The sequence below is a fragment of the Lates calcarifer genome, unplaced genomic scaffold, assembly GCF_001640805.2.
Source record: "Lates calcarifer isolate ASB-BC8 unplaced genomic scaffold, TLL_Latcal_v3 _unitig_51_quiver_1639, whole genome shotgun sequence".
In the NCBI taxonomy this organism is placed as follows: domain Eukaryota; kingdom Metazoa; phylum Chordata; class Actinopteri; family Centropomidae; genus Lates; species Lates calcarifer.
This window is the reverse complement of record NW_026117361.1, coordinates 1-25,580: the sequence shown is the minus strand read 5'-3', so window position 1 is coordinate 25,580 and position 25,580 is coordinate 1. Positions and strand designations below refer to the sequence as shown.

The following is a 25,580-nucleotide window of genomic DNA, read 5'->3' as shown; positions in this document are numbered from 1 at the left end:
AGATATACAGAGTTATTTCTTAAACAGCAGAGTTCATAATGAACTCTTAAAATGACTAAAAAACAATACATTTTTAAAGATTGAGTTCTTGTATATTTGAATATTTTCTGGCCTTGTTTTACAGATGTAAAACATATGGTGCACATACACAGTGTTGTCAATGGTCGTGAATATATCAGTCACTTTTTAGATTCATTTATTGATCACAGTCTACTCCATGCACATGAACAGTAAACCAATGTCTGTAATGTGTTTTGTGACTAACAGTGAAAACAGAAATAGATTTATTTCGATATAAAACAGCAAATATTCACATTACAGAAGCTGTAACTGAGGATTTATGATGTCTGAGAGGAAAAGCCTGAATTAAACCCGGCTCAGCCTCTGATAACTTCACTGTACATGAACAGGTGCAGTCAGAGAAGTTACAGTCACCTGAGTTTTGGTTTTAACCGCTTCATTTATTAATGAAAGTCACATATCCAGGAGCTAACAGGCTAAAAACAACGCAGATGCTAGCTGCCGTTCACCTCCAGTATGCTGGGTCCGTCCTGGTTTCCATCGTCCTGTCCGCTCAGCACCTTCTTTAATTTATCCATTAACTCCTGTTGCTCCTGCTGGACCACGGGGCGGACACCTGTCGGGGTTTCCAGAAGCTTCCAGGTGTGCGTGCTCTCAGGGTGAGCGAAGTTAAACTGAAGAAGAGGCAACGATTCAACAGGTGCAGCACTTCCGCCTGCAGTACCACGTCTGGCCACAACGAGCCCGAGGGCGGCGCTGTTTCCCCCACAACAACAGGGATTTTAAAGTACGAGAGAGTTTTCTGGTACTTTACACCTGTACTGCATTACACTGTAGTTTTTACTGCACGAGATCCATCTGACAACAGTACTAAGTTATTTTAATTAAAGAACAACAAATGATCAGTTTATTACATATAACATTATAACAGAGGCTGGTAAAGTTTATTTCTGCTTGGTTGCCTTCATTAATGTTTTGGGCATGGACAGATTATGAGAATATGAGCTCAGCTCAGGTTTACCTGAAGAAACAGTGTCAACACAGGGAGCAGGAAGTGCCTGAAGAATGACTGTTAAATCTGCTTTATAAAGATCTTATCTAGTGTAAATAACAAACCAGTTCTTTGTGTAGATGAGATCATTACAACACGCCCTCACTGCACATTATTATATCATCTGTTGGTGATTTTAAAGCAACCTGAACTTCCTGTCAGTGTGAAACACGCTCCTCCTTTTCTACTCTGACTCCACCACACACACAGAAGCTTTAATGTCGTGTTACTTCCTGTAGTTCTCTACTGTCATATCGATTAAATATTTTCTTCCACTCATACAATAAAACTTTATTGACTTACTTATAAACAGAGTAACAGAGTCAGCTTAGTAAAATATTGCTAACAAATACATTTGTCACACACACACACACATGGCTGAGGTCACTGTGGTTGTGTATTAGCTTCATAGTTGGCCAGTTATTCAGGTATCTACTCATATCCAGTGTGTGTGGGTTTTATGTCCCACATGAGTTCCCATCCATCGACTCAGTGATGATGATGTCACAAGAAACTTTGACAATGTTGCAGTTAACTGCCTGAGGCCGTTAGTGATGTCACATTCCATCAGATGACACTGTGGTGGAACACAGTGATGTCACACTCCACTCACTGGTTTTAGCTTTAGAGGATTCTGATGATGTCACAGTCCACTGCTGCAGGTTTGACCTTGGTGGTCTTAGGGGACTTTGACTCTGGTGGAGCTCCAGTAGACCGGCTGTGGCATGGAGACCTGAACGTGACAGGTAGGACAGGACTGTTTCCTCCACAGCCACTCCTCTATACACTGCACAGAGACAGAGAGTGTCGGCCTGTAACCACTGATGCTGTGGCTGATCAGTAATCAGTGGAGTAGTGTTGAGTGTGTGTTACCTCTTTGTGGAAGGTGTGTGTGCACTGCAGCTCTCTGGTGCCGCTTCCTCGACTTAAGTCGTGATGACAGATCAGACACACACTGTCTGCATCGCTCTGCAACACACACACACACACACACACTTTAACACCACAACAGCTCTCCAGACTCCAGTTAACCTCGACGTCTGTTTAACTCACCAGCGACATGACGTTGCGTCTCCTGAACTGGCTCCTCCTCTCCGGCGCCATGGCCTCTGGGATCATGGGGATGAGGGAGGGTCTTCGCTCGGGGGCGGGGGTGGGGGTGGCGTCCTCCTGAGGCGAGGGCAGGAGGCGGCGGGAGGAGGCGCGGCGCAGCAGGACCCTCGCCGTCACCGGAGCCCGGGTGGACGTGTGGAGACGAGACAGCTGCATGGCCGAGAGAGTAGCCTGGACACAGAGGGAGAGAGAGAGAGAGAGAGAGAGGTTAATGTTTAACCAGTTAAACGGTTTAACTGGTCACCACCTCCTCTCTGCTCAGTCTGTTGATTCAAACACTCAGTGAGGTGTTCACTGACAGATTAGATGATGGGATTATTGAACAACACACATGAAAGTAAATCAGTAAAGAAATAAAAGCTGTTGTTCACTGGTAGGAGGTTTGATCGATACATCGGTTCATGATCCAACAAATCCCATCAACACTGGCAAAAATACACAAGACTATGAGTGTGAATCCTCATTAGTGTCCTTGAGAGGCCATGCTTCTCTTTAACACCCGACTGAACCACAGCACTTTGAGCCACCTGAGGAACTGAGCTGTCTTCCTTGTTGCTAATGCAGCTAAAAATGGACCTGGACTCTCTGAAAGCCTGAGGTGAAGACGGCAGCTGAGTAACAGTCTCCTGGTGGAGAACCTGCCTCAGGCTCAGGCTGTTCCTGATGAGGATCTGTGAACCGCCTGAAGACACAACTGAAGAAATAAACTGAGGCTAACTGATCGGACCGGTCTGATTACTCGGAGGTTTTTAGCTGTCTGAGTCAGCGTAGTCCTCGTGGGAGATGGATATATGGATGGAAAAGGTTTGCATCCTTCACACAGTTTGAAGGAATGGTGGTTCTAGTCCAAGCTCCTTCTGGTCACCTGAGTTCAACCTATCTCTGTTAGTTGTATTGCAAGAACTGACCAAGACCACAAGACCAGTAAATCATGCTTTGCCTTCAGGTTCAGCTTCCTTTTCACCACTGCTGATTGGTTCACCAATCTACCTCTCAAGCTCATGCTCCATCTCACCCTTACTTAGGGACAAAACCCCAAGATCCTTGAACTCCACCTGAGGTGGTGGGTCGACCCAAAAGGATCGATGCACTGCCTCAGACTTGGAGGTGCTGACCAAGTCATGGTTCATTCTGAAGAACTGGGACTCCAGTCTAACAGATCCTGATAACCCTGATAACCTTTGTGTGGTTGTAGTTCTGCAGGTTTCTCTTACCGGACACGGCAGTGACGCCCGGCGGTCGGTCCTCATCCGGACCTGCGGTTCTAAACTGCTTCTGCTCTCAGGTCTTCCTCCCTCTGCCTCTCCTTCCTCCTCCTCCTCCTCTCCAATTTTTCCCTGCTGTTTCCCCCCTCTGTACTGCTGCATCCAGGCATCAAAGATCTTCGCATCCTCCTCCTCCTCCTCCTCCTCCTCCTCGTCCTCCTCTTCTTCCTCGTCTGGTCTCAGAGGGCTCGGGTCCTCTCCATCTGAAAACACCTCAGCTTCTTCTCGGCCTGGATCCATTGCACTGATGTGTTAAACTAAACTGGGCTAAGATCCTTACAAACACTCAATAAAATCAGTTTGATTCCACTAAATTGGTGCAAACAGGCAAAGCTTCAGTTTCAGCTAATTTAACAGCTAGATACAACCACGCTAGGCTAAACTATACCTAGCTGGGTTAGAACCAGGCTAATTTGCTTGTTAGAATAATTTAATAACAACTTAGTAAATTACTACCAAGCTAGGTTTCATCTGGGCTAATTTGGAAGCTAGGCTAAATTATAGCCAGGTTACTTTCCACACTAACACACAACAAGGCTGAACTTTAACAAAACTAAATCACAGCCAAGCTAAGTTTCACCTGCATTAATTTACAACCAGACTAAATTAAAACTAGGAAAAACAACCTGATGGAAACCAGGTTTCTGTTCCATCCAGACTGAGTCATAAACTAACATGAATAAATATAAATCAGCAAATAAAGGTAGTTAGTGTGGGAGCAGTTAGATCAGTTAGCAGTTAGCAGATAAACAGAGAGGAGGAGGGACAGATGGAGGGATGAATGAAGAAGCGATGGATGGATTATCTGAGTAACAGATCCACAAATCCAGTCTTGACTGTCGATCTCTCTCTGCTCCCACAGATCCACACAAATAAAAAAACAGTCAGTTTTCCAAAATGGCCTCCAGCTCCTCCTCACGCCCACTGTCACTGCTTCTCTCCTCCTCCTTCTCCTCGTTGTTGTTGTTTTGTCGTTTTCTTTCTCGCTGCGTCTCCCTTGCTTTCTGCGCTGCTCTCACTGAACCCCGTTAATCCATTTACTGAGCATCAGGAGGAGGAGAGCAGCCTGAGGGAGGAGATTACACCTGGCTTACTGTATCTGTGTCACACCAGGTGAGAGGTGAGGCTGCACTCGTTTCACTGTCAGCTGCATGAACTCACTAATTCATCCTCTAAATGTGACACTGCATCACTGGCAGTAGAAGCAGGTTGTATGTTTATGTTAATTCAGCTGAGTTCTCTTTTTAATTGTTTTAAAATGTGCAGATGTACCTGACTGATTTCACCTTACTGCTCCTACATCAGCTCACAGGTGTTGGTCAGTGACAGCAGTGGAAACAGACAGAAACAGGTATTATAGATTTGATTTTACACTATGTCTCATTCTTTTAAAAACTAATGTTAAGAAAGAAAAACACAAGTATACCTTTATTATAGTCTACTTTAAATGTTATTGTTGTTAAATGTTCAACAGGTAAATGAGCTGTTGGTTGTCAGTACAGAGGAGAGAGGGGATGACCTCTTCTCTTAAGCACACTTGATGGCCGGTAAGCCCCTTACCTGTGCTGCTAAAATTAACCTCACGCACCTGCGTGCTGGTGAACCCGGAAGTGGTTTTCTTTAACGTCCGGTGTGAAGGCGGAGCTAGCCGGAGTTAGCTGGACTGTAAACAGCAGTTAGCCGTTAGCTCAGCCAGCTAACCGGGTTTGAGTGCAGAGTCGAGGAGTGAACAGTGGTGACAGGATGGGTATGTGCTGATCATGTTTATCAATCACTCCACTGCGTTTTAATCAGGGACGGTGTCACTGGTCGGGATCATTAGCGAACGTCAGCCAGCTAGCCAGCAACTTGTGCAGTTGGACCGATCCAAGCCAAACTCCATTCAAAAAAGTGGCAGTTTAAAAATAATTGGCTGAGGGAGAAGGTAAATACTGACTAGAACATCTCGTAACAGCTATGATGAGTCAGGTGTACTTACACGTTAATTCGGCTCCTGTGTGGATCATGTGTCAGCGATTATTTTAACTAAAAGGAGTCTAAAAATGAATTGTGGGCTGTGTTGTGTTGCAGCACTCGTGAGTTACTGATCATTTATGCATGTTGAATACTGCATTCACAGTAATTCATTCATTCAGGAAAAGTCAAGTCTGAAACAGAAAATTAACAAACACTGATGGGGGCGTGGCCCGGTCTGAGGCTGAGAATAACAATAATGAATATTGATTTAAAAAGTGATCGATTCCACAAACTCAGCCCTTCACTGTCTAATGGACATGCGCCGTTTTGAAGACTGATTTGAACTCATGTAGAAAATGTGTAAACCCTGGTTTTATGAAGCATTAAGTCACTAACAAGCAACGAAACTTTACTTACCCATGAACAAGCACCTAAACCTTAAATACTGTGTTTTTTGAAGGGAGTTTGGTTGTATTCCATTATCACTCAATTCTAATCTGATGTGAAACGTTCAAGGTCCTTCATGCTGAGTTAAAGTCAGATTTATACTCAGCTGTTAATGTCATCAGTATCATCCGCAGCCTCCCCTCTCCCCCTCTCCTCCCTGCGTCTCCTCCTCCCTCCTCTCCGCCTGCTGACGGCGGCCATGTGGCGGGTCGCCCGGCAGCGGAGCGTGAAGCATTATGGGATACTGGAGGACTTCGTTTCCCTGGTGACGGAGGCGGTGCCTGAGCTGCTGACGGACAGGCAGAGGAGTCTGCTGCTGCTGGCGCTCCGGGCCAAGGTCTGAGTTTCTGTCCTCCACGCAGAGCAGCCGCCGCTCGGCAGCAGCTGCAGTACAAACATGTTCTTTCTCTCCTCGCCTCAGGTGACCCTCGCTGACCCGGACCCTCAGGCCGTCCACACTCACCTGGACAGGATCCGCTCCATCTCCAAGGCGACGGTGAGAGAGGAGGGTCTGATGCAGGTCGTTACTGACTGAGATCTACAGGTAGTTTAACAAACATCGTCTCTCTGCAGGAGGACGAAGAGGTGGACCAGTGGTGTTCAGCTCTGTTGACTCTGGCTGACAAACTGAGGCAGAGTCCTGCAGACAGACAGCGCCTCCTGCAGGTCAGCAGCGTCACAGCATTACATCAGTATCCAGGTGTTGAGAACCACCGTCCTGACCCTGTCTCTGCTGCTCGCTGTTTCAGGAGGTGTTTAACCAGAGCTTCGACTCGGCGCTCCAGTCCCTCGTGTCGGACCTCTTGTCCCGGATCGAGCAGCTGTTCCCTGTGCCCGACTTCAAACAGGTCCTCGTGTGTAAAATGATAGGAGCTCAGTCTGACACTGAACTACAGTTACCATGATGCTTTGGGGTGTAATCAGTAAGAACAGACATGCTGACATCCAAACTCTCAGTGTTTCACTGTGATACTGAGGGAAAGTTAAAAGCAGGAGGATTCTGAATGAAGTTCTGCAGCCTCTGAGTGGACAGGGCTAACAGCTAACAGCTAACAGGGCTAACAGCTAACAGGCAAGCTAACAAGCGACTGAAAAGCCTCTTAGAATCTAGTCTGCACCTCTACATAGGTCGTCTCTGTTTTCACTTTAATCTCTGGTTTTCCTCCTGTTGTTCAGGCGGCTTCCTGGCTCGACGCCGCCCCCGTTGGTGTGGAGAAGTGTCTGCAGGAGGCGGACCGAGAGGATCTGAGGGAGCTGCTGACCAATCAGAGCTGTTCACTGGGCCAAGCGACAACAACAGGTACTGAACCACTGAGAGATGTAGACCAGACCCACCACAGACCAGAACATTAATTGTTGTTTTTCTTCAGTCGGCTGCGACACAGAGAACATCCTTCTCTCTGCCTGGTCCCACCCCCTCGTCACCAAACCGACCAATCAGGAGCCTCCTCCCGCCGAGCCGGACACTCTCCCGGACGTGGTCGGTCCGGTGCAGCTGGACGTGGAGCTGGTGAAGGTGGAGGTGGTGGTGATGACGGAGGACGAGCAGGAGGACGTACAGGAGACCGTGATTGGTCAGGCTGTGATGGCGGTCGAACAGGAGGCGTCCAATGAGAGCTCGGCTGTGGGCGGAGACGAGTGCTCAGACACACCTGTGGTCCTGGAGGTGGACAGGTCAGAAACCTCACCTGTTTTATCACGTGTAGAGTTTTACAGTCTTACAGGTTATAACCAGACTGTTTCCTGACAGGTTGAAGGACTCACCTGGAAACTCTGCCGACCAATCAGAGGACACAGGTAAAACACACACACACAGACACACTGATAAACTCACTCAGCATTTTATTTCTCTAACTCCCACCTCTCTTCACACTCAACCAATCAGACCAGTCCTGCTCTGAGGTCACAGCTAATGCCCTCTACAGCATTTCCCATAATTCTCAGCGAGTGGCTCACAAGTGTCCTCAGTGTGGCAAATGTTTCATCTACCGTTCTCAGGTGAGTGTGTTCACCTGTCCGCCCATGGTTTAATCAAACTGTCCAATCAGCTCACAGCGTGCCTGTCCACAGGTGATCCGTCACCTGAGAACCAATAAGTCCTGCGGGTCGGCCTTGACGCCATCAGGAGCCGTGAACCTGCAGAGTCCACTGGGCAGCTGTGATGAAGAGCCCCGCCCCCCAGAGCCCCGCCTCCCGGAGCCCCGCCCCCTCAGGACCCACTCATGTTTCCAGTGCAACGCCGTCTTCAAAACCAAAGCCGAGCTCCTGTCGCACCAGCGGAGCCACCGCGCCCGCCCAGTTTACCACTGTGGACAGTGTGACAAGGAGTTCCACCACCTGTCCAGCCTCACCAACCACAAGCAGACTCACCTGGTCAGGGGAGGGTTCACCTGCAGTAGGTGCGATAAGGTGTTTGAGTCGGCCAAGGAGAGAGACGCCCACAGACTGCAGCACCGGCTGCCAGACCTCACCTGTACGGTCTGCGACCAGACCTTCAGCTCCCAGACTCAGCTGCTCCGACACCTGCAGACCCACTCTGTGGAGGGGGCGGAGCCATGCTACAACTGCCGCTTCTGTGACCAGAGCTTCTCAGGTAACTCAGGTGGACCAGAGGGGATCACACTGACAAAGTCACACAGTAACACAAACACAGTCTGTCTCTTCTCTCCAGGTGTGACTCAGCTTCGTATTCACCAGCGAACGCACACTTTCCGCTCGTACCAGTGCGACCAGTGCAACAAGACGTACGGCTCTCTGACCGGCCTCCACTCTCACCGGGCCAGCCACACCGCCGAGAGCCGCTTCCTGTGCCCGCAGTGCGGCAAGCGCTTCAAGACCCGGGACGGGCTGGAGGGCCACCTGAGGACGCACACGGGCGAGCGTCCGTACCGCTGCCCCTACTGCCCCAAGGACTTCACCGCGCTCGCCGGCCTCAACGTGCATGTGCGACGGCACACCGGGGAGCGCCCGTACGTGTGCACGGTGTGCGGTAAGGGCTGGCCGTCTGGAGGCGACCTGCAAAAACACATGAGGACTCACACGGGCGAGCGGCCGTACGTCTGCCAGGACTGCGGGAAGGCCTTCTCCATTTCCTGTCACCTGACCGAACACCGGAGGATACACACAGGTGAGAAACCAGCTGAAAACAGACGTCAACAACTGTTATTTATCCTGTTTTTAATTGTCGTAAATCTTCTGTTGTTCAGGGGAGAAGCCGTTCTCATGTCCTGAGTGTGGGAAATGTTTACGGAGAAAGTTTGACCTGAAGAAACACATGTTGTCTCACAGCAACATCCGTCCCTACGCCTGCGTCTACTGCCCCAAGAGCTACACCCGCAAAACCCACCTGAACAGACACCTGCTGACCCACAGGACTACAGACAGTCAGGTGGTGGCAGAGGCGGCCGACGAGTCCTGAGAGACACGTCCTCGTGTCGTGGAGATGAGGAAAACTGTGATTTAGTTCTGCATGTTTTCTGAGCTTTAACTGCTCAAACAAAAGCTAAAATATGTGAAAGAGTAACTGTTATTTTCTTGTATTTGTACATCAACACTAATCGTTTGTAACCAGACGGTGAAATCTGAGCGTTCAGTGTTTGTATCTGTGCTCTGCTTCTATAAAAGCTGCTCTGCAAAACAAAGTTACCTCGTTTCCACAGGTTTAATTAAACATTAGGTGTCGGACGCAGAGGTGAGCGTTATAGGACCAGACTTTATTAACATTGTCTTGTTTGACAGTGACAACAGGAAGTGAGAACGTCTGCGTTCTTGTGTTTAGTCTTCGTCTCCTCCCGCCTTGTCAATAACTTTCCTCATCCACCGGCTCATCCTGTACACGTGGGTGTAGAAGCCATACTTCCCGTCACGGTCGCAGCCCTCGCCCCACGACACGATACCCATCTGATACCAGCGGTTTTCTGCCGGATACTGCACACAAAAACAAGTGAACAAACGATGAACAAATTCACCATTTTAGTAATTTTTTAAGCAAGAACCCGAAATATATCCTGTTTTCTATATAATAAACTGATTAGATGTTTTAACAGAACGAGACTTCTGAAGATGTTACATCCTATTTATCATCTCCAACAGACTATAATGCAATGCAGTGTATGAAAAGCGTGGAATAATATAAAATGTGTCTTCATAGACTTCTACATATTTAAAACTGCATTATTGTGCATCGTTCACCAGTTAATATTCTGATAATACAGGTTAAAGGTGGCGAGTTAAACTGTTGATGATTCTCACCTTCATCACAAACGGTCCACCGCTGTCTCCCTCACAGGCGTCACCTCTCTTGGTGTCTTCAGGTTTATAACCTGTAACAAAGTCAGTATTTAGGTCTGAGGCCGGTGGTCATGTTGGACCTGATGGTGATCTAATCTGAAAACTTCTTACTCAGATCATTTATTTAAATAAACTTCTCAGCTGTGAAAATAATGTACAACTCATGGGGACGCTAAAGGAAAAACCACAAGGGTAAAAAAAACCTAAATGATAAGGGTAAATCCTCTGGGGACCATGAATCTAAACACAATTCAATGGAGATCAATAGAAACAGAAACATTACCAGCACAGAACATGTTGTCTGTGATCCTGACTGATGTGGATCCACGACAGGTGTCCTGGTCCACGATTGGAAGGTGGATTTGCTGGAGGACTGAAGGTAAATTTCTTGCTGCTGGGTTCCAGGTCTCCTTCAGGTTACCCCAACCAGTCACTCGGCCCTTATAGCCCTCGGACATGAGACTGCCGGGGGAAGAAGAACTGTCAGATAACTCAGAAAACCCAGACACAGTAAAGACCTCAGTATGCTTCAAATGAACTGGTTCCCACTGACAAAGATAAAACCGGTGTGGTGAAAGCATGCTGTCGTAACGAGGAACAGTACTGACTACAGGACTTATTGTTGGAGAAGTTTTTGAGTTGAAATTAATTCATAACGTGGGGTTAGACTATTTTGTTTGTCAGGTTCATCCAAATAAAAGGCGTCAGTATGCTTCAAAAGTCCATGGCCAAACACTGAACCTGCATCTGAATCCCCTCCACACCTCTCGGATGTAGATGGGCTGTAACCAACAATTTCATTTCCACTCAACACAACAACTGAGAGAGTTTCTGTGGTTGCCTTACTCCTGAGCGACCTTCCTGTTGGGAAGGCAGACGGGGAAGATCTCATTGGTGAACGGGACCGGTCGTCTCAAGTGCAGCAGGGCGATGTCTCTGTTCAGGTTTTCTTTCCAGTTGTACTTAGGATGGACGATGATATCATCAATCGCCACGATCTTCTCAACGCCTTGCTCAAACCTGGAGAGTAAATACTCTGGTCAGTACGCAGCAAAAAACAACGCACTGTCTCAGTTGATGTCTCAGTCTTACTGGGTCCTGCTGTGTTTTCCCAGGCGGACCAGAATGTCGTCTTTGGTGAAGTTCTTGTTCCAGGGTGGGTAGAGGATGCAGTGAGCTGCAGTGAGGATCCACTGATTACTGATCAGACTGGCTCCACACAGCAGCTCCTGAGGGCTGCGTTTGTACAACATCACCTGCCTGCAAACCAGAAAACCACGGTTTGATTTCAATGATCTCACGTCAACCCTGAGATTTACACGTCAGGATCTTTGTCCCTCATCGAACTGAAGATACTCTGACGCGTTTCAGCATCATATATCAGATGAGAATGAATATAGTGTGGTTACCATGGCGACAGCTTGTTGTCATAAGTGTAGTTACCATGGTGCTGAGGCCACCTCTGCTTTGTCGCCTCCAACGATGCGACTGCCTCTGTACGACTCCAACAGCTCCTCCTCCTTCGCATCCTTTTTATTCTCCTTTTCAAACAGGGGGCGCAGTCCACATTCTGCAACACAATCAGTTAACCAGGCGGTAAGATGGTCAACCACACTGTAAACCAATCAATACAGTCAACCAGTCAGTAAATCACTTAACTAGCCAGTCAATAGTTATTTAGTCAGCTGCTAGGTAAAAGTCCGTACATCAGTTTTCTAAAACCACTCAGTATGTCAGTTAACCAACCAGTCAGTAACCAGTAAGTCTGTTAATAACAACTAACGTTTACTGGACATTTAATCTAACCAGTCAGTAAACCTGTTTCTCAGAGAGAGAATTCATCTCCACACTTTACCAGGCGTTAAACCAGCTCACCTGGTAAACAGTCAAACATTAACCAGGTTTTCAGCACCAGTTAAGAAGTTAACAAACAAACTAGTAAAGCTTGATTTCCACACTGGCTCACTTCAGCCTCTTATTACTATATCAGTTAACCAGTCAGTAAACCAGTTAATAACCAGTTACCTGATCAGGCAGTGAGTTATCCATCTAACCAGGCAGTAAACCTGTAGATACTGTACCTTCACACTTTCAGTCAATCAGGCTGTAAATCATCAGTTAGTCAAATCAATATGCATGTTAACCAGCCAGTTTACCTGCCAGTTTTCAGCAAGTCTCCAGTTTCTTACAGTCAGTCAGTCAACCAGTCCATTAAGTTAGTTAGATAACCAGTCGTTAAGCAGTTAGCCAGGTGTTGGACTTACCTCCCTCTCCCTCTCCAAAGCTGCGAGGATTGAAAAACCGTTTCCTGCTTGGAGTCAGGACGGAGCGCTCCCGGCCATCAGTGTCTCCGGTCTCTATCAGCACATCACCGACCAACTGATCCTCTGTGAGGCAGACAGGTGGACAGACAGACAGGTGGACAGACAGACAGACAGACAGACAGGTGGACAGGCAGGCAGACAGATAGACAGACAGACAGGTGGACAGACAGACAGACAGACAGACAGACAGGTGGACAGACAGACAGGTGGACAGACAGACAGGCGGACAGGCAGACAGACAGGTGGACAGACAGACAGGCGGACAGGCAGACAGACAGACAGACAGGTGGACAGACAGACAGGCGGACAGGTGGACAGACAGACAGGCGGACAGGCAGACAGACAGACAGACAGGTGGACAGACAGACAGGCGGACAGGTGGACAGACAGACAGACAGACAGACAGACAGGTGGACAGACAGACAGACAGACAGGTGGACAGGCAGGCAGACAGATAGACAGACAGACAGACAGACAGGTGGACAGACAGACAGGCGGACAGGCAGACAGACAGACAGACAGGTGGACAGACAGACAGGCGGACAGGCAGACAGACAGGTGGACAGACAGACAGGCGGACAGGCAGACAGACAGACAGACAGGTGAACAGACAGACAGGCGGACAGGTGGACCGGTAAGAGAAACACCTGAGCAGTACTCTGAGGTAGTACAGGTACTCGTAGAGGATTTGTACTTGTAGTATTTACCACAGAGATGCAGGTCACAGAAGTCGACCGTCACGTTTCCAGAAACCTCCACGTAGCACCAGGGGCCCTCGGGGTCGTTGTCGGGGTTACGGCACTTGTTGCCCTGCAGGATGACCTCAGGTATGAACTCCTTGTCCTTGCTGAGGGCCGTGACCCGCGGCGATGACCACTGCAGACAGGTGTGGCCTCCCAGGGTGACATCCAAGTCGCCTACGTAGTCTATGCCGTAGTTTGGTAAACAGTCACCAGTTTGGACCGGTTCGGGGGCCAGAGTGGGCGGGACAAAGACCTCACCTGGACAAGAAAAAAAAGCATGTTTATATCCAGACTACGTACTGTTCCTGTGGCTCTCAGTACTCAGTACTGTAGTTACAAGTACTAGCAGGTACTCTACCACATCTGGGGACACTGCAGGCCTCTTTCTGGACTGTTGGGTCCTTGGTGAAACACCAGGGTCCCTCAGGACGGTTGTCAGGGTTTCGACAGAAGTTCTCCTTCAGGTTACTGTTCGGCTCTGAGGCATTAAACTCCCTGCAGACAGGTGGACAGACAGGTAAACAGACAGGTAAACAGACAGGTGGACAGACATATAAACAGACAGGTGGACAGACAGGTAAACAGACAGGTGGACAGACAGTCACCTGATGATGGGATGTGGGAAGCTGCTGCTCCAGTACTGACACTGTCTCCCTGATACTGTGATGTTGATGTCTCCTTCATAGTTCACCCCCTTACCAAAAATACACTGACCTGAGGACAGACAGACAGACACACACAGTCAGTGTATCAAACATCTGATGAGGTTATTTAGTTTATTTGTGTTGATTTGTGTTTACCATCTATACACTGTCTGACAGTGTTGATGTTGTCCCGTGTTCTTGACATTTCAGTTCCTTTACAGTCTGTAGGAGGACAGAGAGACAGACAGAGACAGACAGACAGACAGACAGACAGGAAGGCAGACAGAGACAGACAGACAGAGAGAGAGAGAGAGACACAGACAGGCAGACAGACAGGTGGTTAGATGTTTGTGTAGTCTGGGTTGTGTATGTGTGAGCTGTGGACTTTGTTCGTGTTTGTGCAGCTGATTAAACTTCAGTTAAACCAGATCAGAGCTGAATAATAAACTGTGATATAACGGACACTGATGTTTCTGTAGTGACGCTTTATTTTGTAGATAAACCCACTTCCTGTCTGTGAGGTGATGCAGCCGTACTTACCCAGGTACGTTTTCCAGAAGTTTTCCTGAGGAGAATAGAGTTAGTTTCTGGTTAGATGTTAATGTTCTCACTTCTTCTGTGACTGGACGATAAATGAATGAAATCAGAACAAAGTGGAGTCGTACTGTTTTAACCGGCTGTTCGAACACCTCTCTGGCTTCTTCATGGTCACAGATCTCCTCCACACACTCTCTCTCCAGGTTCCCTACAGGAGGACAATCAACACAGACACATAATGAACCATATAAGATGATGTGGAGCGTTCATTCAGACCTTTAAGCAGACACCTTACCTGGCTTCAACTCCTCAAACAGCTGATTGGCCCGTCGGCTTCGGACCAGGACCTGAGCGGCCCGCTGACTGCTGAGGAAAACTACACACACAACAATCAGTCATTCAACACAAAAAACTGACCAACAAACTGATTATTGGATTCACTGCAGGACTGTTTGAGCTCAGTGTCCCTAATAAACTGGACATTAGATTAGAATAGAATAGAATAGAATAGAATAGAGAACAGTATGGTACAACAGAGTAGATTACGTTAGATTTGACAGAATAGAGAAGAGTAGAGCAGAAAGCAGAGTAGCATAGAAAAGAATAGAATAAAGTAGATTTGTGTAGACAAATCAGAAATATTCAGTCTTTACTAAAGTAAAAGTAACTGTACTGTAATATAAAAAAGTATGAACTTAAAGCAAGCAGAGTAAAAGTAATTTTAAAAAGGTGACTTTATATAATTACTTCTAAGCAGTACTTTACTATAGTATTTATACACACACAGGCAGATACACCATGTTCATCCTGACAGTAACAAACCTGTAGTTCAAGTAAAAACTACAGTATTTCCCTCTGAGACGTGGTACAGCAGAGATACAAGAGATACTTGAGTAAAAAGTACAGGTGTAGCTGAGTAAAAGTACTCAGTTACTTTCCAGCTCTGGCTCATGTTAAATGTTAAACGTCGTTGTGGCTGTAAAACTCTGAAAGCTTCATGTATTTCAACCAAAAGTAGAATTTAAATCGAGATGATTCTGATATTCAACACTTTAGTTTTTCTTGACTCCTCCACCCTCACCACTCCTCCGTCAGTAATAAGGTACCATGGTTTGCCAGGCAGCTGTGCAGCAGAAACAGCAGCAGAACGGCGGCTGGTTTCGATGCTGGTTCCACCATGATCCAGATCTCCGAGCAGAACCTCAGAACCAGATCCAGAAGAGTCCGTCTTCAGTGTGTCTCTGTGTGTCGGTCTGTCTCTCTGCTGGGGAAGGTGGAGGTGGTGGGGGGTTATTGACCAGAGGGTCAAAGTATGAGTCAGTCAGGCTGATGAGTCGAACATGTTTACTTTGACTCATCCAGGACATGGACTCAGTGTCCACTTTATCAGGTCCACCTCTCGAAAACTGATTCAGTCTAATCAATCATTCTGGAGGCTGACATGTTTCTATTAATTTGTCCACCTCATTACATCAATGAGGCTAAATAATCAACAATCAGAGAGAAAGAAGTAGATAATGACATGAACTACATGTTACTGTACAGATACTGCATTAATACTAATTAAAAAAGAGATTAAATTATTTAAAGGAAAAGCTGCAACTAGTCAAATTGAAGAAGCTAGAACCGTGAAATATTTGATATTTTACAGGAAAAATGATTGAGGAGTGGAATCGGCTCAGATTAATTCTTACTTTGTAAAGTAACTAAACGTCAAATAAATGTGAAATTGAAATGCAGAGGAGAAGAGGTACAAAGGTAAGTCGAGTACAAGTACCTCAGACTGGATTGTCAGTGCAGTATTTGAGTAAATACTTTGAGATTTTCTAGATGGTTCTAGGTTTCTTCCTGATGGTGGCGCCAGAGAGAAAAGGTCAGTAGGTCACCAGTCGTCAGGACTGATGCTTGATCAAGTTCTTTCCTGATAAAACGTTACTGTCACCGCTGCCAGCAGTGACTGTACCAACCTTAGTTCCTGAGCTGTTTGAACTTCATCATCTGAGTAAATGAAGCGACACTGAGAGCAGGACGCCGTCAGGTCAAAGGCCAAGGCTCAGACTCTGTTACCTGCTCACGACTTTAAAAGTTGGCAACTGCACCGAACAGTTACAAGAAAAGAGCAACGTGACGGGAATGAAAAAGAAATGACTAAGAGGAAAAATAAAGGTGCTGCAGTCGATATTGATCTGGCTTCAGTCTGACTCAGCACAAGTCAGAGCAAATATTTACCTGACAGATACTGAGGTGAAAGTCTCGCACAGAGCTGGACGTTCAGAGAGCTGGTGTCCGGGTGATCCAAAAACCAAACCAAGACCGGGCCAAAGCTTCATTAATGTCCCCTAGAGGCTGAAATGTTCATTACACCAAACACACAGATAAAAAATAATTAACAGGAAATCACCTTCTGTCATTAACATCAACTGATGTTATTGCTGCAGATTTCTCTGAATATGACCTGAAAAGGCAGAATACAATGTGTGACTGATCAGTTCTAAGGCAGAAGGAGACAAGTTAACACTTCACCTCTCTGACTGATTCTGCACAAAGTTAATATCTTTGTGGTTTTTCGGTTTCAGGTGATTGAAAATTTGAAGTTTCATGCAGTGGTCCTTGACCTCAGTCTAAAGGGCTGAAGGGTTAAGGTTAGGGTTAGGAGAGGGCTCCTGGATTCAAACGTGGCAGACAGAGCCTGGATGGTCACTGTCACCACACAGGAGACCATCAACAAGATCCATCATATGATCTCGACAGATCGGTACGTTGCCACAGAGCTGATCTCCCAGGAACGAGTCCATGCAGTTATCCACAGAGAACTCCATACAACCAACGTGCCAGCTCTCTGGGTCCTGAAACCCACTTGAGAAGTGGATTCAATACAACAAGACAAGGGACAATCTCACCATTTATGTTGGCAGTTCGTAACCATGGATGAAACCTGGGTCCACCACCAAGAGACGAAAGAACAAGTGTATCATGGATGTTCAGACTCTCAGTGTTTCACTGTGATGCTGAGGGAAAGTTAAAAACAGGAGGATTCTGAATGAAGTTCTGCAGCATCTGTTTCCTCTGAGCTTTATTCTGGATCAACATCAGAGATCATGAAATCCTCAGGAAGTGAAGTCGATCTGGATCAGATCAACATGAGGTTCAGGTCTGACTGAGCTGAGCTTCACTGACTGCAGCTCCATGACTCCATCTAGTGGACTGATAGTAGAAGTACAGCAGCTGATGCACTGAGCATTTCCTTGTTAAAGTTTAGTTTCACTTTCACAGAACATGGCGGCGCACAGTGTTTTCTCCGTCTAAAGGTGATGTAGCTGTTTTTACTGTTTTACACACCTGTCGTTACCTGAGTTACCATAGAAACAGAAATGTGGCGCTCCAGTTGTTTTAGTATGTAACTGAGTCAGAGCTGTAACTGTTACAGAGCGTTTAGTCCTGAGACTCTGCAGGTTCCATCAGCTCAGACTGTCTCTGTTACTGTGGAGGGAAACCTCAGTCTGAACAGGTAGGACAGGTGAACTTATCAGGAGTTTACAGACACATTAAAACTCATTCTTATTTTCAACAGCAGGATCTGTCAGAGCTGCAACAGCTGTTGGATCAACAGGAAATGAATGTGCAGATATTTAGATCATCATCCACACAGTGGTTTTCTACAGGGAGGCTGTAGACACAGAGACAGTGTCAGAGAAACTCAGTGGATCTCAGTCCTTCTGTGTGTCAGTCAATGAAATGGTCGTCCATGCATCGAGTGTGAGCTGAGCTGCTGTTGACTGCAGCTCCATGACTCCATCTAGTGGACTGATAGTAGAAGTACAGCAGCTGATGGCAGCTTCCTCTGCCTCACTGCTGTCTGACTGCATTCAACTGACACTGATATGAAAGAGGAAAGAAGAAGATCAGTGGAGGAGCAGCTGAGATTTCTCCAGGAGAAATGATTGGAGTTGATGAGCAGATGAATGATTAGTGTTTTGTGTTTTCTCAGCATGAGTGATGAGGACAGAGAGGAGGGAGTCCCTCCCTCTAAAACCACTCTGTGTGGGGAACATGAGAGCCAGACCAAAACTCAGAGGTGAGATGAGGATCTCTAACTGTCCATGACTCTTCTCCATGTCAGAGCTCAGCACTCACATCACTGCACCATCATGATTCACACTCACTGCTCTGTGTGTGTTGTGTTCAAGCCCAGAGCAGCAGATACCACACTCCGCTGGACCTGGACCTGGACCTGGACCTGGACCCAGCTGTGTGTCCATGAAAAGCAACCGGTCAATTACTCCTCCTCTTAATTTCCAACAATCTACTGATGATAGGTAAGAACTGAAGGAAGCATTTCACATTATAAGTTTGTAAATATTTCAAATCTAAATATTTTTCACTAGTTTTTATCCAACATGCAGATTCATCAGTTCTGTTTTTGTTTCAGGATCCAGCAGCAGAGACCAGACTCTCCTGAACCCAGCTGTCTGTCTTTAAAGAGTGACTGGTCAAAGGATGCTGTTATTAATTTTAAAGGGCGACGTCCATCAGCTGATCAGATGTAAGCTGTAACTGACAGTGAGACTCAGGTTATTCTAGAAAAGAACTAGTTTGTACGACGTGTTGTTGGACCACGTCTGAAATCAAAGTGTTTCTATCTGTTGTGAATGTCCACACTGGAAGGTGGAGGTAAAACTCCGGCCGTCATAGAGAGGGGGGAGACGTGATGTGGTTTAAATATGGAGATAACTCCTCCCATGTTCAGACAGTCTCTCCTGGAAGACATTCATAGTGTCCACCTCAGTTGTTGACATGAAAAGAGACAGAAACAGTTTGTGTTGATTCTCAGTGGGATCAGCAGGACTAGTAAACCTTTACCACTACAGGGAGTCGTCTGATTCACTCTTCACATCCAAACATGACTTGATGGACCTTTAGCTTGTGTCTGTCTCTGTGTGGACAGACATAATGTGAGCTAATTCTTCATGATTCCTCCACAGAGTGGACCAGGAGAGCTCAGAGGTTCCCAGTGGTCAGTCTGCCCAGCAGCATCAAACACACCTGGACTCCATATTTATGGTCTGTACATGGACAACAACTACTTTTACATCTGTTGTGTTGACAATAATCTCCATGCTGCACTTTTTAGACCAGTGGATTGTCAGTGTGTCCAACATGGATCTGATGTTTGGCTCCATGATTTTAGTTTGATGGAGTCATTCATATAGTTTTCTGTTCCAGCTGCTGGAGGAGAACATCGTCACTTTTGTGAAGAAGGAGCTGAAGAAGATGCAGAAGGTTCTGAGTCCAGATTACCCAGAATGCTTAGAGAGTCAGAGGGAGGATGAGGAGGTGTTGGACGGTGAGGATGAAGAGCAGAGGAGGAGCAGCAGAGAGGAGTTTCTGAAGATCACACTGAACTTCCTGAGGAGAATGAAGCAGGAGGAGCTGGCTGACTGTCTGCAGAGCAGTAAGAGGATTTCTCTAAAGATTTAACATGATGGGGAAATGAGACGTTTACTGACGTCTCAACACATGGAGGGAAATATGTTCATATATGCATTAGTTAGGGAGCAGGGGCACTAAGTAGTAGCTAACACAGAATTTGTTTTGAAACTCACTTGACCTTCTTGTGGTTAAAAAAGTCAGATATAGCTACTTTAAGAAAATATGTTTTGTGTTCTTTCAGAATCTCCTGCTATGTGCCAGCACAACCTCAAATCTAACCTGAAGAAGAAGTTCCAGTGTTTGTTTGAGGGGATCTCTAAAGCAGGAAACCCAACCCTTCTGAATCAGATCTACACAGAGCTCTACATCACAGAGGGAGGGACTGGAGAGGTCAATGATGAACATGAGGTCAGACAGATTGAAACAACATCCAGGAAACCAGACAGACCAGAAACAACCATCAGACAAGAAGACCTCTTTAAAGCCTCACCTGGAAGAGATGAACCAATCAGAACAGTGATGACAAAGGGAGTGGCTGGCATTGGGAAAACAGTCTTAACACAGAAGTTCACTCTGGACTGGGCTGAAGACAAAGCCAACCAGGACATACACTTCACATTTCCATTCACTTTCAGAGAGCTGAATGTGCTGAAAGAGAAAAAGTTGAGCTTGGTGGAACTTGTTCATCACTTCTTTACTGAAACCAAAGAAGCAGGAATCTGCAGGTTTGAAGAGTTCCAGGTTGTGTTCATCTTTGACGGTCTGGATGAGTGTCGACTTCCTCTGGACTTCCACAACACTGAGATCCTGACTGATGTTACAGAGTCCACCTCAGTGGACGTGCTGCCTCACAAACCTCATCAGGGGGAAACTGCTTCCCTCTGCTCGCCTCTGGATAACCACACGACCTGCAGCAGCCAATCAGATCCCTCCTGAGTGTGTTGACATGGTGACAGAGGTCAGAGGGTTCACTGACCCACAGAAGGAGGAGTACTTCAGGAAGAGGTTCAGAGATGAGGATCAGGCCAGCAGGATCATCTCCCACATCAAGACCTCACGAAGCCTCCACATCATGTGCCACATCCCAGTCTTCTGCTGGATCACTGCTACAGTTCTGGAGGATGTGTTGAAAACCAGAGAGGGAGGAGAGCTGCCCAAGACCCTGACTCAGATGTACATCCACTTCCTGGTGGTTCAGACCAAAGTGAAGAACATCAAGTATGATGGAGGAGCTGGGACAGATCCACACTGGAGTCCAGAGACCAGGAAGATGATTGGGTCTCTGGGAAAACTGGCTTTTGATCAGCTGCAGAAAGGAAACCTGATCTTCTATGAATCAGACCTGACAGAGTGTGGCATCGATATCAGAGCAGCCTCAGTGTACTCAGGAGTGTTCACACAGATCTTTAAAGAGGAGAGAGGACTGTACCAGGACAAGGTGTTCTGCTTCGTCCATCTGAGTGTTCAGGAGTTTCTGGCTGCTCTTCATGTCCATCTGACCTTCATCAACTCTGGAGTCAATCTGCTGTCAGAAGAACAACCAACCTCCCAGAAGTCTAAAACAAGAAAAGATGACTCTGCAGAGACACAGTTCTACCAGAGAGCTGTGGACAAGGCCTTACAGAGTCCAAATGGACACCTGGACCTGTTCCTCCGCTTCCTCCTGGGTCTTTCACTGCAGACCAATCAGAGTCTCCTACGAGGTCTGCTGACTCAGACAGGAAGTGGCTCAGAGACCAATCAGGAAACAGTCCAGTACATCAAGAAGAAGGTTGAAGAGACTCCCTCTGCCAGAGAGAAGCATCAACCTGTTCCACTGTCTGAATGAACTGAATGATCGTTCTCTAGTGGAGGAGATCCAACAGTCCCTGAGTTCAGGACGTCTCTCCACAGACAAACTGTCTCCTGCTCAATGGTCAGCTCTGGTCTTCATCTTACTGTCATCAGAGAAAGATCTGGACGTGTTTGACCTGAAGAAATACTCTGCTTCAGAGGAGGCTCTTCTGAGGCTGCTGCCAGTGGTCAAAGCCTCTAACAAAGCTCTGTAAGTATATAGATAGTTGGATTCATTCATCGTTATATAAAGACACTGCTGTCTTTTCAACAGGAGAGAAAATAAATTCCTTTCTTCTTTAATTCCTTATCATCATCTCTTCAGACTGAGTGGCTGCTAACCTCTCAGAGAGAAGCTGTGAAGCTCTGTCCTCAGTTCTCAGCTCCCAGTCCTTCTAGTCTGAGAGATCTGGACCTGAGTAACAACAACCTGAAGGATTCAGGACTGAAGACTCTGTCTGTTGGACTGAAGAGTCCACACTGTTCACTGGAGACTCTCCAGGTCAGGATTTCATCAACCTGTTTAACTGATGATCATTTAAAATCTGATCTACATCAGTGGATAAACAGTTAACCTGTGTAGGATTGTGTAAAGAACATTTTACTAAAGTTCAACAGGACTTTCTAGACTCAGAGAATTACTTTCCATCAGGAGTTTTCATCTTTTTCTCTGGTTTTTCTTTAGTTGTTGAATGATTTTAATTCCACTGATGATGTTGAAGATATTTTCATAGATTTGACTCAAACACATTGAAGCTGAACCAAAGTGAAACAACAAACAAACAGAGCAGCAAGTGTTGACAGAGGGTTCCTGTGTGTTGTGTGTTTTCAGTCTGTCAGGCTGTCTGATCACAGAGGAAGGCTGTGCTTCTCTGGTCTCAGCTCTGAGCTCCAACCCCTCCCATCTGAGAGAGCTGGACCTGAGCTACAATCATCCAGGAGACTCAGGAGTGAAGCTGCTGTCTGCTGGACTGGAGGATCCAGACTGGAGACTGGACACTCTCAGGTATGGAGAGGCCTGCTGCAGCCACAGACAATGTCTGATAGAGGAGGAAGAGCTGGAAACATTTTCTCTGTCACAGCTGATGACAGATCTCTACACAAGAGCTTTGACTTCAACAACAACAAGAGAATAATCCAACAGTCTGTGTATGAGAGCCATGTAATGTCCATGTTAGCATGCTGAAAGAGAATGTGCTGGTCTGACCCCCCTCCTCCTTTCAGGGTGGAGCCTGGTGGAGTCCGATGGTTGAGACCAGGTCTGAGGAAGTGTAAGTGGTGTTTTTAATGTGATTCCTGAAAACAAAGCAGCTTCAAACTGTCACATCACTGATGTCATGAGTCATCATCAAACTGTCAATCAATGATCAGATGATCGATCAATAACTGCAGCTGTATTGTGTCTTGTTCTCTCCATCAGATTTCTGTCAACTCACATTTGACACAAACACAGTGAACACAAAGATCAAACTGTCTGACGACAACAGGAAGATGATACGTGTGGATGAGGATCAGTCATATCCTGATCATCCAGACAGATTTGACCAGTTGTCTCAGCTGCTGTGTAGAACTGGTCTGACTGGTCGCTGTTACTGGGAGGTCGAGTGGAGAGGAGTTGATGTATCAGTGAGTTACAGAGGAATCAGAAGGAAAGGAGACAGTGAGGACTGTTGGTTTGGAGGAAACGATCAGTCCTGGACTCTGATCTGCACTGATGGTGGTTACTGTGTCTATCACAATAACATAAGAACACCTGTCTCCTCCTCCTCCTCCTCTGTCTCTAACAGAGTAGCAGTGTATGTGGACTGTCCTGCTGGCTCTCTGTCCTTCTACAGAGTCTCCTCTGACTCTCTGATCCACCTCCACACCTTCAACACCACATTCACTGAACCTCTGTATCCTGGGTTTGGGTTCTTGTCCTGGTCCAGCTCTGACTCCTCAGTGTCTCTGTGTTCAGTGTAGCAGAGTCTCCTCCTGTCAGAGAAACTTTCTTTCTGTTCATGTTTGTCTCTGTCACTCACACATTTTCAGAATAATGAGTTAAATCAGTTTAGAATTAATCTGTTGAAGCTATGATTATTACAGAATGACTCAGTCATAAAGATGACTGTCAGGCTGTCGATCATTTACCCAACATTAATCTGAATAAATCTGTGTCAAGTTTTAGACATTTGAGCTTTAATCGCAAAGGCAATAAAATCAGAACCTTTTTTCCTTTTAGTTTTTAAGTGAAACATTATAAATTATAAATAATGATGTGTAAACAACATGAAAACATGGATCCATCCTTCCTCGTAACGGTTCAGGCTGCTGGTGGTGTAACAGTGTGGGGGAGATTTTCTTGGCCTCTTAAAACCAACTGAGCATCATTTGATGAAGATGAGTTCACTGAACTCAAAGGTCCTCCACAGTCTCCAGAGGTCAGTCCAGTACCTTTAGGATGTGGTGGAACAGCAGACTGTATCATATCAATATGAACCAAACTCTCTGAGGAATGTCTCCAGCTTCTTGTTGAACCTATGACATGGAGAATTAAGGCATTTCTGAAGGCAATACAGGGTCCAACCTGATCCAGCCCCCAGTCCTATATAAATCCTTTTGGTACCCTCCACTTCCTGTTTGCCTGTCGGTCCTTCTACCTGGAGCTCACATGAACTAGAGCACACAGATCAAACATTCTGTAATTTCTACTTCAAACAGCAACACGTTCCGAATCGTTGAACTTTTCTACACCTGTGTTCAGGGAAAAGTGGAAAAGAAGATTCAAAAGATTCCAGCAGGCTAGAAACCTCCACCTTAGCTCAGAAGCTAATCAGGTGAACACACTAATGTACTGCACGGGAGATGAAGCAAATATGGCACGGCAGTCAGAAGTGGTAAAAAAGACAACAAACAGACCTCAGAGGGGAAATAAAACTGAAATTGGTGCAGTGTCAATGAAGAACAAGAACAAAAGCAAGCAGCCCAAACACACAGCAGCAAAATCAAAAGCACCATCTGATCGTCAAACGTGTGACAGATGTAGACAATCCCTGGACATGGAAAAGAGCAGTGCCAAGCATGAGATGTGAGTAAAGTCAAGTCAAGTAATATCATGTTCAGACTAGCAGGTTCAGACCCATGGTATGCAGATCCAACCATCAGAGACCATAGAGTCAGATTTAGAATAGATACTGGAGCTGATGTCCAGTGTCCATGAGAGAAAAACCCAGTTGGAAAAATCAGTCAGGCCATTGTTGGGTCCAGGTGGTGCATCACTTTCTGTTTTAGGGAAGTACAGAGGGACACTGTGCAGAGAGAAGCAGGAAGTCCAGGAGGATATGTTCATAATAAAAGATTCAGACAAAGCTTTGCTAAGCAGACCAGCCGAGGAGCCAACAGAGTGGTCATCCGGTGCCAGTGCACATCTGTGGTACGTCACTCACCTCAATGAAGCAGTGAGCAGGGAGTCATACATCCTGCCCTCCACTCAGCAGACAGTTGGATCCTTGCTGGAGCTCAGGTTTTCAGTGAGTTAGATGCAAACAGAATATTTTGGCAGATCCCATTGTCCCAGAGTCAGCACATTACACAACCTTTATTACTCTATGGACGCTGCCACTTCACAGACGTCAGCCTCTGAACACTCTCAGCAGAGGACATCAATGATCCTCAACAGGTTGCTGGGTGAGGTTTATCACATGGATCACATTCTCACATGGGGCCAAGATCAACACCAGCATGACACCAGCTGCACAAGCTCCAGGAAGCCAGCGTCACACTTAAGATGGAAAAGTGTGAGATGGTGGAATCACAAGATGGTCGACCACGTGGCAGCCATCTTATTAGTTCCTTTGTTTGAAAGCCATGTGCCATGAGACAGGGCAGCCATTTTGAAACTCTGGTGACAAAGCTCAGTACATGTTCAACTTACACTGGCAAAACTT

The 25,580-nt window shown here is 46.4% G+C and overlaps 3 protein-coding genes and 1 pseudogene across 5 annotated transcripts; 2 read left to right on the top strand and 2 right to left on the bottom strand.

Moving 5' to 3' along the window:
* Positions 1-938: 938 nt before the first annotated feature.
* Positions 939-3,699, bottom strand: LOC108873918 (histone H3.v1-like). Its single transcript, XM_051068663.1, has 4 exons — positions 3,400-3,699; positions 2,126-2,356; positions 1,946-2,041; positions 939-1,859 (listed from the first exon to the last, which is right to left on the bottom strand). Exons 1-4 carry the CDS (start codon positions 3,688-3,690, stop codon positions 1,752-1,754), a joined length of 726 nt encoding a protein of 241 aa, XP_050924620.1. The 5' UTR covers positions 3,691-3,699; the 3' UTR covers positions 939-1,751.
* Positions 3,700-5,086: 1,387 nt separating this feature from the next.
* On the top strand, positions 5,087-9,494 carry LOC108873915 (zinc finger protein ZFMSA12A). 3 transcript variants are annotated; one of them, XM_018662262.2, is made up of 12 exons: positions 5,087-5,197; positions 5,988-6,190; positions 6,275-6,349; positions 6,427-6,519; positions 6,603-6,701; positions 7,030-7,153; positions 7,224-7,527; positions 7,604-7,650; positions 7,739-7,851; positions 7,924-8,446; positions 8,525-8,980; positions 9,060-9,494. In XM_018662262.2, the coding sequence occupies exons 1-12, from the start codon at positions 5,194-5,196 to the stop codon at positions 9,269-9,271; spliced, it is 2,253 nt and encodes a 750-aa protein (XP_018517778.1). In that variant the 5' UTR covers positions 5,087-5,193; the 3' UTR covers positions 9,272-9,494. The 3 variants fall into 3 exon arrangements, with proteins under 3 accessions (XP_018517778.1, XP_018517777.1, XP_018517776.1); XM_018662261.2 differs by having other exon boundaries at positions 5,109-5,197; positions 5,976-6,190; XM_018662260.2 differs by lacking the exon at positions 5,087-5,197 and having other exon boundaries at positions 5,966-6,190.
* A 51-nt stretch (positions 9,495-9,545) lies between these two features.
* On the bottom strand, positions 9,546-15,655 carry LOC108873916 (prothrombin). The gene is made up of 15 exons (XM_018662263.2): positions 15,498-15,655; positions 14,687-14,767; positions 14,520-14,599; positions 14,395-14,419; positions 14,011-14,076; positions 13,816-13,924; positions 13,569-13,705; positions 13,175-13,468; positions 12,408-12,530; positions 11,587-11,713; positions 11,236-11,403; positions 10,990-11,163; positions 10,427-10,605; positions 10,105-10,175; positions 9,546-9,780 (listed from the first exon to the last, which is right to left on the bottom strand). Exons 1-15 carry the CDS (start codon positions 15,568-15,570, stop codon positions 9,628-9,630), a joined length of 1,860 nt encoding a protein of 619 aa, XP_018517779.1. The 5' UTR covers positions 15,571-15,655; the 3' UTR covers positions 9,546-9,627.
* A 1,983-nt stretch (positions 15,656-17,638) lies between these two features.
* Positions 17,639-23,820, top strand: LOC108873914 (protein NLRC3-like; annotated as a pseudogene).
* Positions 23,821-25,580: the final 1,760 nt, after the last annotated feature.

What these genes read in the sequence shown, in the direction of transcription:
- LOC108873916 (XM_018662263.2), bottom strand. Translation starts at nt 15,570, where the DNA reads ATGGTGGAACCAGCATCGAAACCAGCCGCCGTTCTGCTGCTGTTTCTG. An exon ending in CTTCTGGAAAACGTACCTGG is followed by an intron (nt 14,077 to 14,394) that starts GTAAGTACGGCT and finishes GTCCTCCTACAG; the next exon opens with ACTGTAAAGGAACTGAAATG. An exon ending in CTTTGGAGAGGGAGAGGGAG is followed by an intron (nt 11,714 to 12,407) that starts GTAAGTCCAACA and finishes ATTGTGTTGCAG; the next exon opens with AATGTGGACTGCGCCCCCTG.
- LOC108873918 (XM_051068663.1), bottom strand. Translation starts at nt 3,690, where the DNA reads ATGGATCCAGGCCGAGAAGAAGCTGAGGTGTTTTCAGATGGAGAGGAC. An exon ending in GGGCGTCACTGCCGTGTCCG is followed by an intron (nt 2,357 to 3,399) that starts GTAAGAGAAACC and finishes CTCTGTGTCCAG; the next exon opens with GCTACTCTCTCGGCCATGCA. An exon ending in GACGCAACGTCATGTCGCTG is followed by an intron (nt 2,042 to 2,125) that starts GTGAGTTAAACA and finishes TGTGTGTTGCAG; the next exon opens with AGCGATGCAGACAGTGTGTG.
- LOC108873915 (XM_018662260.2), top strand. Translation starts at nt 5,966, where the DNA reads ATGTCATCAGTATCATCCGCAGCCTCCCCTCTCCCCCTCTCCTCCCTG. An exon ending in CTGTGCCCGACTTCAAACAG is followed by an intron (nt 6,702 to 7,029) that starts GTCCTCGTGTGT and finishes CCTGTTGTTCAG; the next exon opens with GCGGCTTCCTGGCTCGACGC. An exon ending in CGACCAATCAGAGGACACAG is followed by an intron (nt 7,651 to 7,738) that starts GTAAAACACACA and finishes TCAACCAATCAG; the next exon opens with ACCAGTCCTGCTCTGAGGTC.